The sequence below is a fragment of the Colossoma macropomum genome, unplaced genomic scaffold (genome assembly GCF_904425465.1).
Source record: "Colossoma macropomum unplaced genomic scaffold, Colossoma_macropomum, whole genome shotgun sequence".
NCBI classification, from domain to species: Eukaryota; Metazoa; Chordata; class Actinopteri; order Characiformes; family Serrasalmidae; genus Colossoma; species Colossoma macropomum.
Window position 1 is genome coordinate 32944804 of NW_023494801.1, and position 13164 is coordinate 32957967.

Here is a 13164-nt window from a genome sequence, read left to right on the forward strand (position 1 = left end):
AAATTAAATGCTTACTGTTGCTTTTCTATTTGGACCAGTACAGTTCATCATCTGAGTTTAAATTGTACACATGCAGTACAAAACGAATAAATAATATTAATAAAAAAGAATGGTTATATTTATGAAAAGGATATACACCCCTGTATACATAAAAAAAGCCCCAATTTAAGTTACTTTTTATTGTTTTTGAGAGGGAGATTCTATGGTATGGGGTTTGCTTGATGAAATGAAGCTTCCATATAATCCACAATGTATCAGAAGAGAAAATGCAGCAATTTAGTTATCCTAGCTAGAGACATACAGTAAATCGTCCTGATGCTGTCAGGGAATGACATCAAATAGAACTTCTTCACCTTCTTTGTGCTTTTGGCGCAACAGCATTTGACCCGGCATGTAATATTCCTGTAACTGTAGATTTACTGAAACACCAAGCAAATGTTTCCTTTTTGAGAGAACTTGGCGGAAAGACACCCTCTCATTACAGTAGTTTTAAGCACACTGTATCTTAGAACAAGTGGAAAGTATAGTTATCAGAATTGACATTTGTTGATTAAACACAAATTTGGATGATGTAAATGCTTGTGTTTCTGATTCTGAGTTGAAGATTGTAACTGTATTAATGGACAGTGAAAAAAATCTGTCTGTATCTCTTGCCCAGGTCACTCCCAGATATGTGGAGTCAGACCCATACTGAAAATGGCATAAGCCTTTTTTTGTGATGGCACCATGCTTTAGAATAACAGGGGATAGAGGATTTGTTTGTTTCTTTGAACCTCGTTTTGAGGCTGGTGGGAAAGCATGTACTTATCTGGGATCGATTGTAATCCCACCGATATGAGCTAAGTGACTATGCAAAAGCATGCATGAGGCCTGTTTCAGCATCCTAATGCTTTAACCCACAGATGGCAGGGCATGAAATACTTGGCCAAACTCAACAGGGCCAAACTGTTTACCTCAGGCCTGGTTGGGTTTAGAGTCGGGTTCAAATTTCCAGCTCAGGTGTCTCATAGATTATGTCCCACTTTTAACAGGTTTTGATCTGTTTTACTTAGTTTTGAATAGCTAGTAATTAGACCAGTGGTTCTAAAACCTGTCCCGAGGGCCCCCTATCTACTGAGGTAGGATATATTCAAAATATGGACCATCTGGAGGGCTCTGAGTTGTGGTTTAAGAACCAGAGAACTAGACTATTTTGATTTTGTTTACTGGTTATCTTAGGTTTAGAGTGAAAGATAATGTGAATAGATTGAATTTGTCTTATTTAATGCACCTATAGTGGACCACTAACGTACAGTGTTACTAAAATAACTGCATTCTTTCTGGAAGAAGAGGATTTTTTTGTGAGGCAGCAGCCAACCCTACAGGCTTACATCACAGCTTAAGATAATTCCATAACATAAAATGGCACAAAGATCCATACTCCAGTTTGCTCCAGAATCATGGCTGACCCCGTCTGGCTCTGTGCTAGCTCCTCAGGCTTATTTCACACACTTATCACAGAGAGGTCCTGTTGGCAGCTGAGAGAAAGAGAGTTGCAGTTATTTTGTTTCTTCTGTGTGGAAGGATTAGATATCCCAGCAACTACTTAAGGCCCTTAGCAGCTGGAGATTTGGCAGATGCAAGAGTAGATCTGCACAGAACATGAAGAAAAAAGATTTTTTCAGCTTAAGCTAATAGCGTTTCTCTCTCTGTCTCTCTTAATTTATTTCTTCTTGTTTCTTCTTTCTTTCTCTTCTTCTGTTAAGCAGAATTATGTATTAGACAAATATTCATTCTTTGATGATATAACACTCTTACACACTGTTGCTTCAACCTGAAAAATAGGACTGATGGTAAGACTACAGTGAAGATCACGAGTTACTATATGACAGAAAAAGCTAAACCATAAAACTTTTCTGTCTAACTTTCTCATCTATCTGCCTGCCTGCCTGTCTGTCTGTCTGCCTGTCTGTCTGTCTGTCTATCTATCTATCTATCTATCTATCTATCTGTCCACTGTATGATTGCCTGTGAAACTATGCATAGTACTGTGCAACGGACTTAGGGAGCCATGAAAATTAATGAAAGAATAAATACATTATATAAATTAGAATAAATACAGCACACTTGATTTAATAAAGGCTTGATAAAACAAACTAGGTATTGGATGGGAACTACAAATACTGGGCTTCCTTGAGACGAGCTTTGAAAATAATGTAGCAAACACACTGGCAGACATAAAATCACAATATATTGTTTATTTGTTTATGTGTATGTATAGCAATGTTTGCATTTTTCAAGCAGATAAATAGTTGCCACATTAATAGCTTTACAAATAGTTTTTTCAGACTGCTTGTGACTTTTGCACAGGTACTGTAAGTGTGCCCGAAACGTTCTGGGTGTTTTTCCAAAAGCAGCATTTCAACTCCAGCTGCCAGTCTGCCTTTATGTCCAAGTGACAACTGTAGTTGCAACTGTTTGAGTGAAAACCTAAGACGAATAGGCAGAGAAGGAATGAAAAAGGAAAGGAGCTCATGCCAAACCAAAACAAACCTTGGTGAGTAGTACATTACTCACCCAGCCGACTGCAGTGTTCTTATTTCATGGAATTGTTTTATCATAGCAAAGACAATTTTTCCACGCAGTGTATTGTTGAGAGTTTGTAAATATGATGTCACTTGTATGTGTGAGCTACACCGGACAGCGTGCTGGTTGTGTTCCTCGTGTTTATGCACGGCCTGTTTTTCCTCCTCCACAACTGCAGACACTGATCCTCACTGTGCAGATGTTTCTAATGGAACGAGCCTGATTAGAGAGGATGGTTGCTGTTCATCGTTTGTAATCAGTGTTCGTTGGGTTAAAATGCATATTTCATGGCCATACTGACAAACTGCAGGGAATGTGAACTACTCACATCAGGTCTCGTTCTCTGTTTGTGAAGGAGAGGGAAAGAGAGAGAGAGTGTTTGTATATATGAACGGAAACAAGGCAAGAGGTCTGAAAAATGAAGTGTGAAAGTTCAGAGAGAGATGCGATCTCATATTCACATGCTTCCTCTCCAGCAGGTCAAGTCATGTCGTGAACAAACATTCAGATTTCTTTTGCCAAGATCTCTCTTGCTTTTCTGGTTCCTCCGTTTATACTCTGTGTCTGTGCCAAATTTAGTTAGCCATTTATTTTGAGTATCGGTTTATTTCTCTCTAATGGAAACACTGTCTAGGAAGATGGAGGTCCCTGACTAGGAAACAGCTGTAAGTTGTCCATTGTACTCAGACTGTAAGTGTGTGAGTCTGAAACCTGGCCTGCAGTGGCCTTGCGATAGAAATTTTACAGTTCCTGTGTGTCTCTGCTGGCTGACACCAGCTGAGCTCTGAACAGAAAGACAGCTGTGCAAGTAACCACAGGAATGACAACCATCCAGCCCTGCTGCAATTTACCTTTAACATCTAACATGCAAATTACCTCAGCAGGTATTTAAATGGCCTGAATTAATATGTAAATCAAGATTTCCATTGCAAAAATTGCCACAGAGCAAAAAAAAAATAAATAACGGAACATGGCATGAGGATTGTCATAGAGTTGTTTAAGGCCAATAATTAGCTGATAATTTTTTTCAGGAGACGAGATAAGAGAAATAATAGACTTGCTTAGCTGAGGACTAGCCAGCCTCTGCTATTAATTACTCATCCTTTAGTATTGCAGCTTTAATATAATCTTCAGGTACATCTGGTGGTAAAAAGTGAAATGTTTGTTTAAAGATTCAAACAGTGCTCTTGAAAGTCCAGAAGCAAATGCCAGCTAAGCAAGGATTTAAAGGTGTATCAGGAAGAGGCAAAATAGCTACAAAAGGCAGTGGAAATAGAAGTGTTCTTGAACTTGCAAAAAAAGTTCTACAAAGTAAGGTCTAGAAATTGCAGAAAGTTCTGGGTAGAGGTTTAGACATTTTGAGCAATTCACTGAAGATTCTAAAATTGTCAAAGGAGTTGTGGAAAGAGTCCTGAAAATGGCAAAGAATTTACCTGCCCATACTTTGCATACAAATGCATTCATTCATAGCAGCTGTTCAACCTAATGAGAAACTGTAGCACGTTGGTGCTGAGCTTTTCGACCAGATTTATCCCTAAAATCTTTAATTTACACAGCAAAAAAAAGACACCATTTACACTACGCTATCTGTAGTGTAGCAGTTTGTCTTTGCAGGCTCATACAAAAGAGAAACTACTGGAAATTGATAAAGAGCTCTATTAAGTATTTTGAGAAAAGCTGAGTTGTGCACTGCAATTTCTCATTAGACTGAATGTGATTTTTATCAGCATTTTTAAAGCTAGCAACAGTTATTAAAAAAAAAAACACTGAACGTAGGCAAATTCTGGAAACAGTTTTGGAACAGTGAAAAGTTGTAGAAAGTTCGAGAAGTTGCAGAGAGCTCTAGATAAAGTTCTGGCAAGAGATCTAGAAACAGTGAATTGCAAAGAGTCAGGGAGTTTGGGAATTTGCAGTTCTAGAAAAGGAATGTAGGTGTTATTCTAGAATTCTGATTACAAAAAATTTCTTTTGTTGCTTTTATTGGCTAGATGCAATAAACAAAACCAAATCATATGAAAATCCAGTCCTACATTAATGCACTCACTCTCATCAGACTGCATTTCACACCTTTTCTCTCACACACTGTACACACATCCCCCTCTCTGGCAAAGCAAGCTCTTTCCACATCTTTCTCTCCTCATCTGCTCTTTATTGCTGTCTCAGAGTGGAAATCATGCATGAATAAAAGCCTTGTGATGAAAAACTTTGCTGGACCGCATGCATTTTGCCTTCACCCCACACAATTGCTCACCTAGAGTTTATAATAGGGAAAAATGTGTTGCACATTCCGCAGATGCTGTGCACGGTCTGATGTTTCCTGTGATATTATGTGCTGCAGCATAGTGAGTTCATCTTGTAGACCAGACAACGTGAAGCACATTGTGCTTCATACAGCTTATACTAGTGCAGGCTAATTCACAGAGAACTTCTACAGTTTGTTTAGAGGTTTAAGGGTGGACTGGCCTTTAGTCCACTAAATATGTGGTACGCGTTCCAGAAGACAGGATGGCAATGACCTTTTTGTCATGAAAGGTCATTATTCTTAAATACTTGTAGTAAACTCTCCCTCTCTCTCTTTCTCTCTCAGGAATGACAAATCAGCAGTTGGGGAAGCAGATGGGCGTGGCTGAGGAGGGACGGGAAGCAGTGCCTAAAGAAGGCGCTGTACATCAACACTGCGGCTGGTTCGCACGCAACCTTCTCCTTACCCTTACTGTGTTGGGTACGTGTTTGTGTGTGAGTGAAACTGCAGTACCAGTGAAAATATTGGACACACCTTATTGAATGTATGATTTTCATAATCTTAAAGACATTTCTATCTAAAGAATTATGATTAGATGCTTGAAATCTGTTTTAAGTTTCCAAAACAAAACTTTTAAATGCCCTGCCAAATAAGTACTTTTATGCATATTCTGTTCAGACCTGCTGGAAAAGCATCCCAGGTAGCTCATCATGGAGCTGCTTACAAACAATCTAAAATAGAAGATAGTTTAATCCGTTTAACACTTTTTTTTATTTTAAAATGTGTGAAATTGTAAAAATAAGGGAAACCCTACTGTTTATAGACGTATCCAAACTTTCGACTGGTACTGTACATGAATTTTAACTCAAAGTTTAAAATCACTCTCATAAGGGACCAAATAAAAAACGGGATATACCGCAGCATGTTGTTGACTTGAATAGTGATTTAGCCTTCTGTGTGGCTATTGGGACGGAGAAAGGGTTATGTGAGGATAAAGACAGGCTGGAAAATCAAATCCCTGTCCCTTCAAAGCCCCAATCAGGAATCACTTCCCTGGCAGTCAAAAAGGCTTTTCAGACACACAAACACATTCTTTACAATGTTCCCTTTGTTAACTTCCCATCATCACAGTTCATAAATCCAAAGCAAGTACTGCGGTGGGCATGTCATTCCTTTAGAATTTACTTATCAATGATCTAAGCACAAGCGGTCACTGCTGCTGTCATGGCCGCCTGTGGCCAGTTTTATTGGCTGCTTTAATCCGTCTTTCCCTTATTTATTCTTTTTTCTTTTCCTTTTTCTTCTTCACGTCTTCCAGTTGTGATTCGGTAACTTGAGTCTGTGCTATATGCCTTTAGTTAAACTTTTATTATCCTAGGTGCAGATTCTAGGGCATTTATTTATTTATTTCACTCCTTACTTTAGTACTCCTTACTTTAGTACTGTGGTTGTATATATATATATGTATATATACATATATATATATATATATTACCGTTTTGGAGAAATGAGGTTTTGTGCTGACAACAGCTATATACAGAAGTACAAAGTGAAATGCATGACTGCAACCCATGCACATATTCACATCTATGAACACATTCTCCAGCAGTAAGGCATTACCCTAAAACAGACCCTAAAATTGTTTACCAAGACAGAGTCTCATCTCCTGTTACACACTTAGCCTGCTTACCTTTTTACAAGCCTCAAACGTTTGACATTTGTACATGTTTGAGCAGTTATCGGATGAGTTATAATGACACAACAAAATTTATTGACCTTCTCCCCACTCTCACCCCTCATTTTCTGTCTCCCTCTTACTCTGTATGTGTCTCTCCCTCTTTCTCTCTTTCTCCTGGATACACTGCTTACAGGTGTAATAGGAGGATCAGTGCTGGGCTTGCTGTTGCGTTATGTTCCTGATCTTGACTCAGACACACTCATGCTCGTCTCCTTTCCTGGAGATATTCTGATGAGGATGCTGAAGATGCTCATCCTTCCTCTCATCATCTCCAGCCTCATCACAGGTGATACTCACAGACGACTCTACACGCTGCACAGTGCGGTTATTTTCCACAGGTTTTTGGTTTAACTTAAAATGTCAATATTCACAAATGTTTGATTTGTTTGATCTCCCAGAGGTAATCTGTTTAGTGGGGGTGTGGCTGTTTAGCACAACACTGCATGGCCACGTCCCTTCATGTATCACAAGTTTAGCATCACTAATTTTGCTAAATGGCTGCATTTCTGTGAAATTAATAAATAGATTTACTCTGAGTCAATCTATCTGCCAACTTGTGTTGTTGAAGAACACACATTAATTACAATTAGTCTTTATCACACACCACTAAAGGACATGAGTGGTTTGGTGCCATAAACAACCTCAAACAACTCACACAAATCACACCATTAGAAGTAATGAGAACAAGTATGTTCACAACATTTTAAGCCAGAAAACCTCAAGAATTATTTAAAGTTTGGATTTTTTGAACTTGAGACTGTAATCCAGTCGAGCTCATTCTTTCTGTGAACACTATCAACAGAAATATCACAAAAAGGGGAAAACGAGAGCTGAAATAGTCATCACTAGATTCACAAGACTATCATATAAAAATATATACTCTGCTCCATTATCTTTTGTGGCTAGTTACAATGCAGAATTTGTCATTTTAGCCAGGTACACACTTAAAAAAGATGGTTCTTCAAGGGTTCTGTAGTAAAGAAAAGGGTTCTATATAGCACCAAAAAGGGTTCTTCTATTGTTACAAGCTTGACATCATAACAATTGCAAACCTTTTTTGGTGCTGTATAGAATCATTTTCAAAAATGTTGTATATAGAACCATCTACAGCACTTTCTTTGGTGTCCATGGTTCTGTATAGAATAATTTTCTTTACTAAAGACCCCTTGAAGAACCATCTTTTCTAAGAGTGTAACCTAAGCTCAAAGTCAAGCCTGCCCAATTAGAAAAGAGCTCAGGGACATTTAAACAATAATAACCAGATATGTTTGTTTCTGTTTAATTTATCCTGCACCTAATTTGTTTTTTTTCCGTATCATTTAATATTTTTTCATAGTATTCAGTGCATTGTTTTTGCAAGCAAAAAAAAAGTTTAGCAAAACTCAAATTTACTTACCCCAAAAGTAGCTGATTAGCCAAGACATTTTGGGGCAGAAATAGTTTGGGCAAAAATATGTACAAAATCGAGAGATGGCTGTTCCTACTGGTTTAGCCATACAAGGTACTTATCAAAACACTGTTATAATGACCAGCTCTATTAGATGACAGACAATTCTCTTTGAGGTGTTTGTGATGATTACTGCATGTAACTTTGCTAATTAGTGGGATATAAGCTTCTGTACTTGTTAGCAATATTAGCTCCAGCATAAAACTACAGTAACCAACTTTGAACACTAAACATTTTTGAATTGCTTTGTTAAGGAAAGAGGTAAAATACTAGATAAATATAGCTATGAAGGCCTTTCTTACCATTTCTTATCTGGCAGGTCTGGCTGGTTTGGATGCCCGCTCCAGTGGGAGAATGGGCACTAGGGCCATGGTGTATTACATGTCCACCACAGTTATCGCAGCTGTACTGGGTGTGATCCTGGTACTAAGCATACACCCAGGGAACCCTAAACTCAGGGCAACCCAGGTGAGCACTGGCCCCAAGGATCAGGAAGTCAGCAGTCTGGATGCCTTTCTGGACCTAATCCGAAACCTGTTCCCTGAGAATTTGGTTCAAGCCTGCTTTCAACAGGTAAATATACAACTTGTTGACCATTACATAATTGTTTATAAGCAGTTACATTTACCAAAATAGAATCCTAGAAATAGTCAAACAAACCTTGCCAGGAGAGCTACACTTAGTGTAACCTATGCAGACTTAACTTCATCTGTAAACAAATTACTGAATACACTCACTAAGCACTTTACCAGAAACACTGTACTAATACTAGGTAGGGCTTCCTTTTGCTCTCGAAACAGCTTCAGTTTTTCGTGACATGGATTCCACAAGATGTTGGAAAAATCCCCTTAAGATTCTCGTCCATATTGACACGATTGCATCATGGAGTTTTTTCAGGTGCACTTTCGTGCTGCGAATCACAGGTTTTGTCACTTTCCAAAGGTGTTCTATTGGATTCAGATCTGGTTATTGGGGCGGCCACTGAAGAACACTGAACTCATTGTTACGTTCAAAAAAACAGTTTCCGATGACTTTTGCTTTGTGACATAGTGTGTTATCATGCTGGAAGTAGCCATTAGAAGATGGTAAATTATGGCCATGACGGGATGCACATGGCCACCAGCAATACTCAGTTAGGCTGTGGCATTAGAGTGGACTGTGGACACAAGGCAGGTTGTATCCATGGATTCATGCTATTGGTGCCAAATTCTGACGCCTCTGTGTTCCTCAGCAGAAATCAGGTTTCAATAGACCAGGCTACGCTTTTCTAGTCTTCAGATGCCCTGTTTTGGTGAGCCTATGTCAACTGCAGCCTCGCCTTTCTGTTCTTGGCTGACAGAATTAGAACTTCTTTCAAACTGAAATGTGGTCTTTTGCTGTTGTAGCCAATCCACCTCAAGGTTCAATGTGTTGTGTGTTCAAAGATACTTTTCTGCTCACCACAGTTGTACAGAGTTACCAGAGTTACTGTAGCCTTTCTGTCAGCTGAAACCAGTCTGGCCATTCTCCATGGATCTCCCTCATTAACAGGGCATTTCTGTCTGCTGAACTGCCGCTTAGTGGATGTTATTTCTTTATTGCACCAATTTGAGTAACTCTAGAGACTGTTGTGCTCAAAAATCATGGTAAATTAGCAGCTATAGAAATACTCAAACCAGCCCGTCTGGCACCAACAATTATACCACGGTCAAAATCACTGAGATCACGTTTTTCCCCCTTTCTGATGGATAATATGAAGATCACCTGAAGCAGCTGGGCAGTATCGGCATGATTTTCTGCTGTGCACTGGTGCCACACCCTTGTATGATTAGACAATGAGTATGAATGCATGAATGAGTAGATGTACAGGTGTTCCCAAAAAAGTGCATATTTCTCAATAACAACCTTACACCCCACAGTGAGTAGGCTCTGTGCTGAAATGGTTACAGATGCTTGCCGATTTGTACAGATATATAGTCATGGTGTATCCTAAGGTATGTTCCAAAATTACTTCCCAGACTTTTATACGTATAAATACATGCAGAGGTTCAAAATTGACACAAATGACATCTCCCTGGGTTATTACTTTAATTATGAATCAGTACTTATACTGGTGGGTCATTGGCAGCACTGCAGTAACACTGACGTGGTGGTGGTGTGTTAGTGTGTGTTGTGCTGGTTTGAATGGATCAGACACAGCAGTTACTGCTGAGAATGATCCACCACCCAAATAGTACTTGCTCTGTGAGGGTCCATGGGGGTCCTGACCACTGAAGAACAGGGTAAAAGGGGGCTAACAAAGTATGCAGAGAAACAGATGGACTACAGTCTGTAATTGTAGAACTACAAAGTGCACCTGTATAGTAAGTGGAGCTGATAAAATGGACAATGAGTGTAGAAACAAGAAGGTGGTCATAATGTCATGCCTAATTGGTGTATATGACAACACAATGACAAGTGTCTGGCAGAAGAAGTGGATATTCTGGTCTCCATGGCCTGTGGTCACTTGCATACAACATCTTAAGTGATCATTGGTCTCAAATTCTCCCTTTTCTTTAAGTGAGCTGTGTAAAATCTCTTTAAGGAAATAAAATCAATAGTTGTAAATTGAATTTTAGACCACAAGTATAATTTTCAGTATTTACATTTTTGACAGTTATGATATTTAAATACAAATTTCCAGTTTTAAATGTATGCCTTAAACTTTCAACTTCAAATAAATGCTTAAATGACGTCCGTTTATAGAAAAAATGTAATTTTTTAATTACTACATTAAGTTACATTTTCACAAAACATGGTTTAATACATTATTAGCACCACCTTACACCCATTTATGGAATGTGAGGCTTTCCTAAAGAGATTATTAGTGCTTAATTGAGAGGATATCCAGTGCAGTGGTCATTTGTGCATTCATTCCGGGTCAGAGTTGCTGAAGTGAAATCTCTAGTTTACTATGTACAGAACAAGAAGTGCATGAAACTTCTTATCAGTGAGGATGACTGCACTTCTGAGGGTTAAGAACTTTAGATTTTTTCTCTATAATTCTGTTTTTTATTTTTTTAGTTAATATGTCTGTTTTCTTAATATATAATCATATATGATGCCGGTGGACATGTAATAAATTTGTAGCTCAAATGCGCATGGTAGAACATTCCAAGAAATTTACAAGAAAACCATAAATGATGTAAATTATGTTCATTTTGCAGTTAAAGTTAGATGTTTAGTTCTGTTTAATTGGCTGCATGAACTGCTTACCTAATATGCAGTGTGGTTTAGAGGAGCTTTCCAAAAAAAGAACAAAAAGCTTTACTGTTTGCTTCAGTAATTCTGCATCAGTCTGGAATCAGACTGTTGGCAACTGTCAGAGGCCTTTTAGAAAATAAGCTCATTATTTCATTAAGATGTTGTCTCATATTTTAACCACAGTAAGCATGTTCATGCACAGTAGTTGTATATGTTTTGTGTATTTCAGTACTAAGTCACGCTGTGCTATGGAGTAGATAAAGGATTTGCATTTGAAATAGACATTTGTTCTACAATGTTTGATCTGTAGTTATTGAATGTCAGTATGCTTTGTCAGTACGTTTTATTGTATTGGCTAAAGAACATGCAGATTGCAGAATGGTGACTTGCTTGAAAGGTCTGTAATATGTTGTATATTTATAAAGTGCTGTCAAGCTCTTTCTGACTCCTGGCGACCATATGGATCTGGTTTCTCTAGAATATTCTGTCTTCTGTTTGGGTCTTTAGGCATCTAAATCGTTTGTTCATGTTCCTCTAAATGTATCCATCCATGTTGTTGCTGGTCGTTCTCTTCTTTTTTTGCCTTGAAATCTTCAAAACATGATGGTCTTTTCCAAATAATTGGTTCTTCTCAAAATATGTCCAAAATAAGGGCTTTGAGTGAGAATAGAGGCTTGATTGGGTTGAGGATCCATTTGTTTGTTTTCTTTTCCGTCGAAAGTACTCTCAAAAGACTCTAATCTGCATTGAATGATCTTTAGCATAACTTTACTGGTGTGTGATATGAGAGAAATTGCATGATAGTTTGCACACTTTCTTGTCTCCTTTCTTTGGCTTTGACTTCCTATCTGCTGGCCGTTGAGCTGTTTTCCAGATTTGTTAGCATAATCAGAGTCTTAAAATACATCTGTTGCAATGCTGTCACTTGCTTTGGCTTTCTTCTTTGGCAGTGATCTCATGACCTGTCTGACTTCATCTTCCAGCACTAAAGGTTCTTCTGTGTAATCAACATCAACAAAAGTGTCTTGAGGAGGGAGAAAACTATATCGGATTGATTAGGGCTGACATGCTTGGTTGGTGGCTTACTCCGTATCATTCTGATCTGCAAACATGGGGACTGCTGGTTCGATCCCCACACGGGGTAAGCCAGCCAGCTTGTTACAATAGAGGTCTTCTGTGTGTACTACATATTGTTTTAATTTTGTTTCTGTTATGACATCTCTTGGAATACTGATTTGTGGCTAAAATTTAATTTTTATTTCCTGCATCTTGTGAAAAACAATCCTTGTTTTTCCATGTTTGTTCATCTTTTCTGTGTCTTTACAGATGTTTTTCTAGTATCAGTCCTTGTCCTTCCTGACAGCTCTCTGGAATTCATGGTTTATTTCTCTTAAAACAGGGGTGCCCATACTTTTGTGGCTTGAGATCTACTTTTTCTAGTGGACAGGTCATCGTGATCTACCTTAAAAAAAAAAAAAGAAATTGGAAAGATGGGATCCTCAGGTTGAAGTATAGCTTGTGCGTATGTCGTGGCTAGGTCCTCGTAGTTTCTGTGTATAGTTTAAAAAGGCCTCTTGACGTTTGCTTTTTTTGGAAGTGCGATGGCAACTTCACAAATCAAGCAGATGCATTTGGAGTTTGACATTGTAAAGAAAACGTCTTCCTCCCGCTCTGCATGGAAGAGGTAGGTTTCCGGTTTCTTTGCGCAGGTCTCGCACTCATTTTCTGAAAGAGTCAGTGTAGGTCACAAAAGGAAATGGACTGCAGTCAACAAATGAAAACTTTCTAGATTGCAAGAGGCAAACTGTGGCGTAGATATGGGAGCAAGCAGTAAATTAAAGAGACAGTGGCCACATTTCACATCAGTCAATCACGTTGGCCTGCCCGCTGCTAGAAGCAGTAAGAAAGTGTTGAAATTTAATAGCGTGTTTTAATGAGGCGCAATCTACC

The 13164-nt window shown here is 38.6% G+C and overlaps 1 protein-coding gene across 1 annotated transcript in view; it reads left to right on the plus strand.

The window, feature by feature from the left end:
- The window catches only part of slc1a9 (solute carrier family 1 member 9), a 66202-nt gene that overhangs the window by 40285 nt on the left and 12753 nt on the right, over window positions 1–13164 (plus strand). The window contains exons 3-5 of the mRNA XM_036589259.1: window positions 5153–5287; window positions 6679–6831; window positions 8312–8565. Coding sequence (XP_036445152.1) covers window positions 5153–5287; window positions 6679–6831; window positions 8312–8565 — 542 coding nt within the window. The remainder of the gene's footprint in view (window positions 1–5152; window positions 5288–6678; window positions 6832–8311; window positions 8566–13164) is intronic.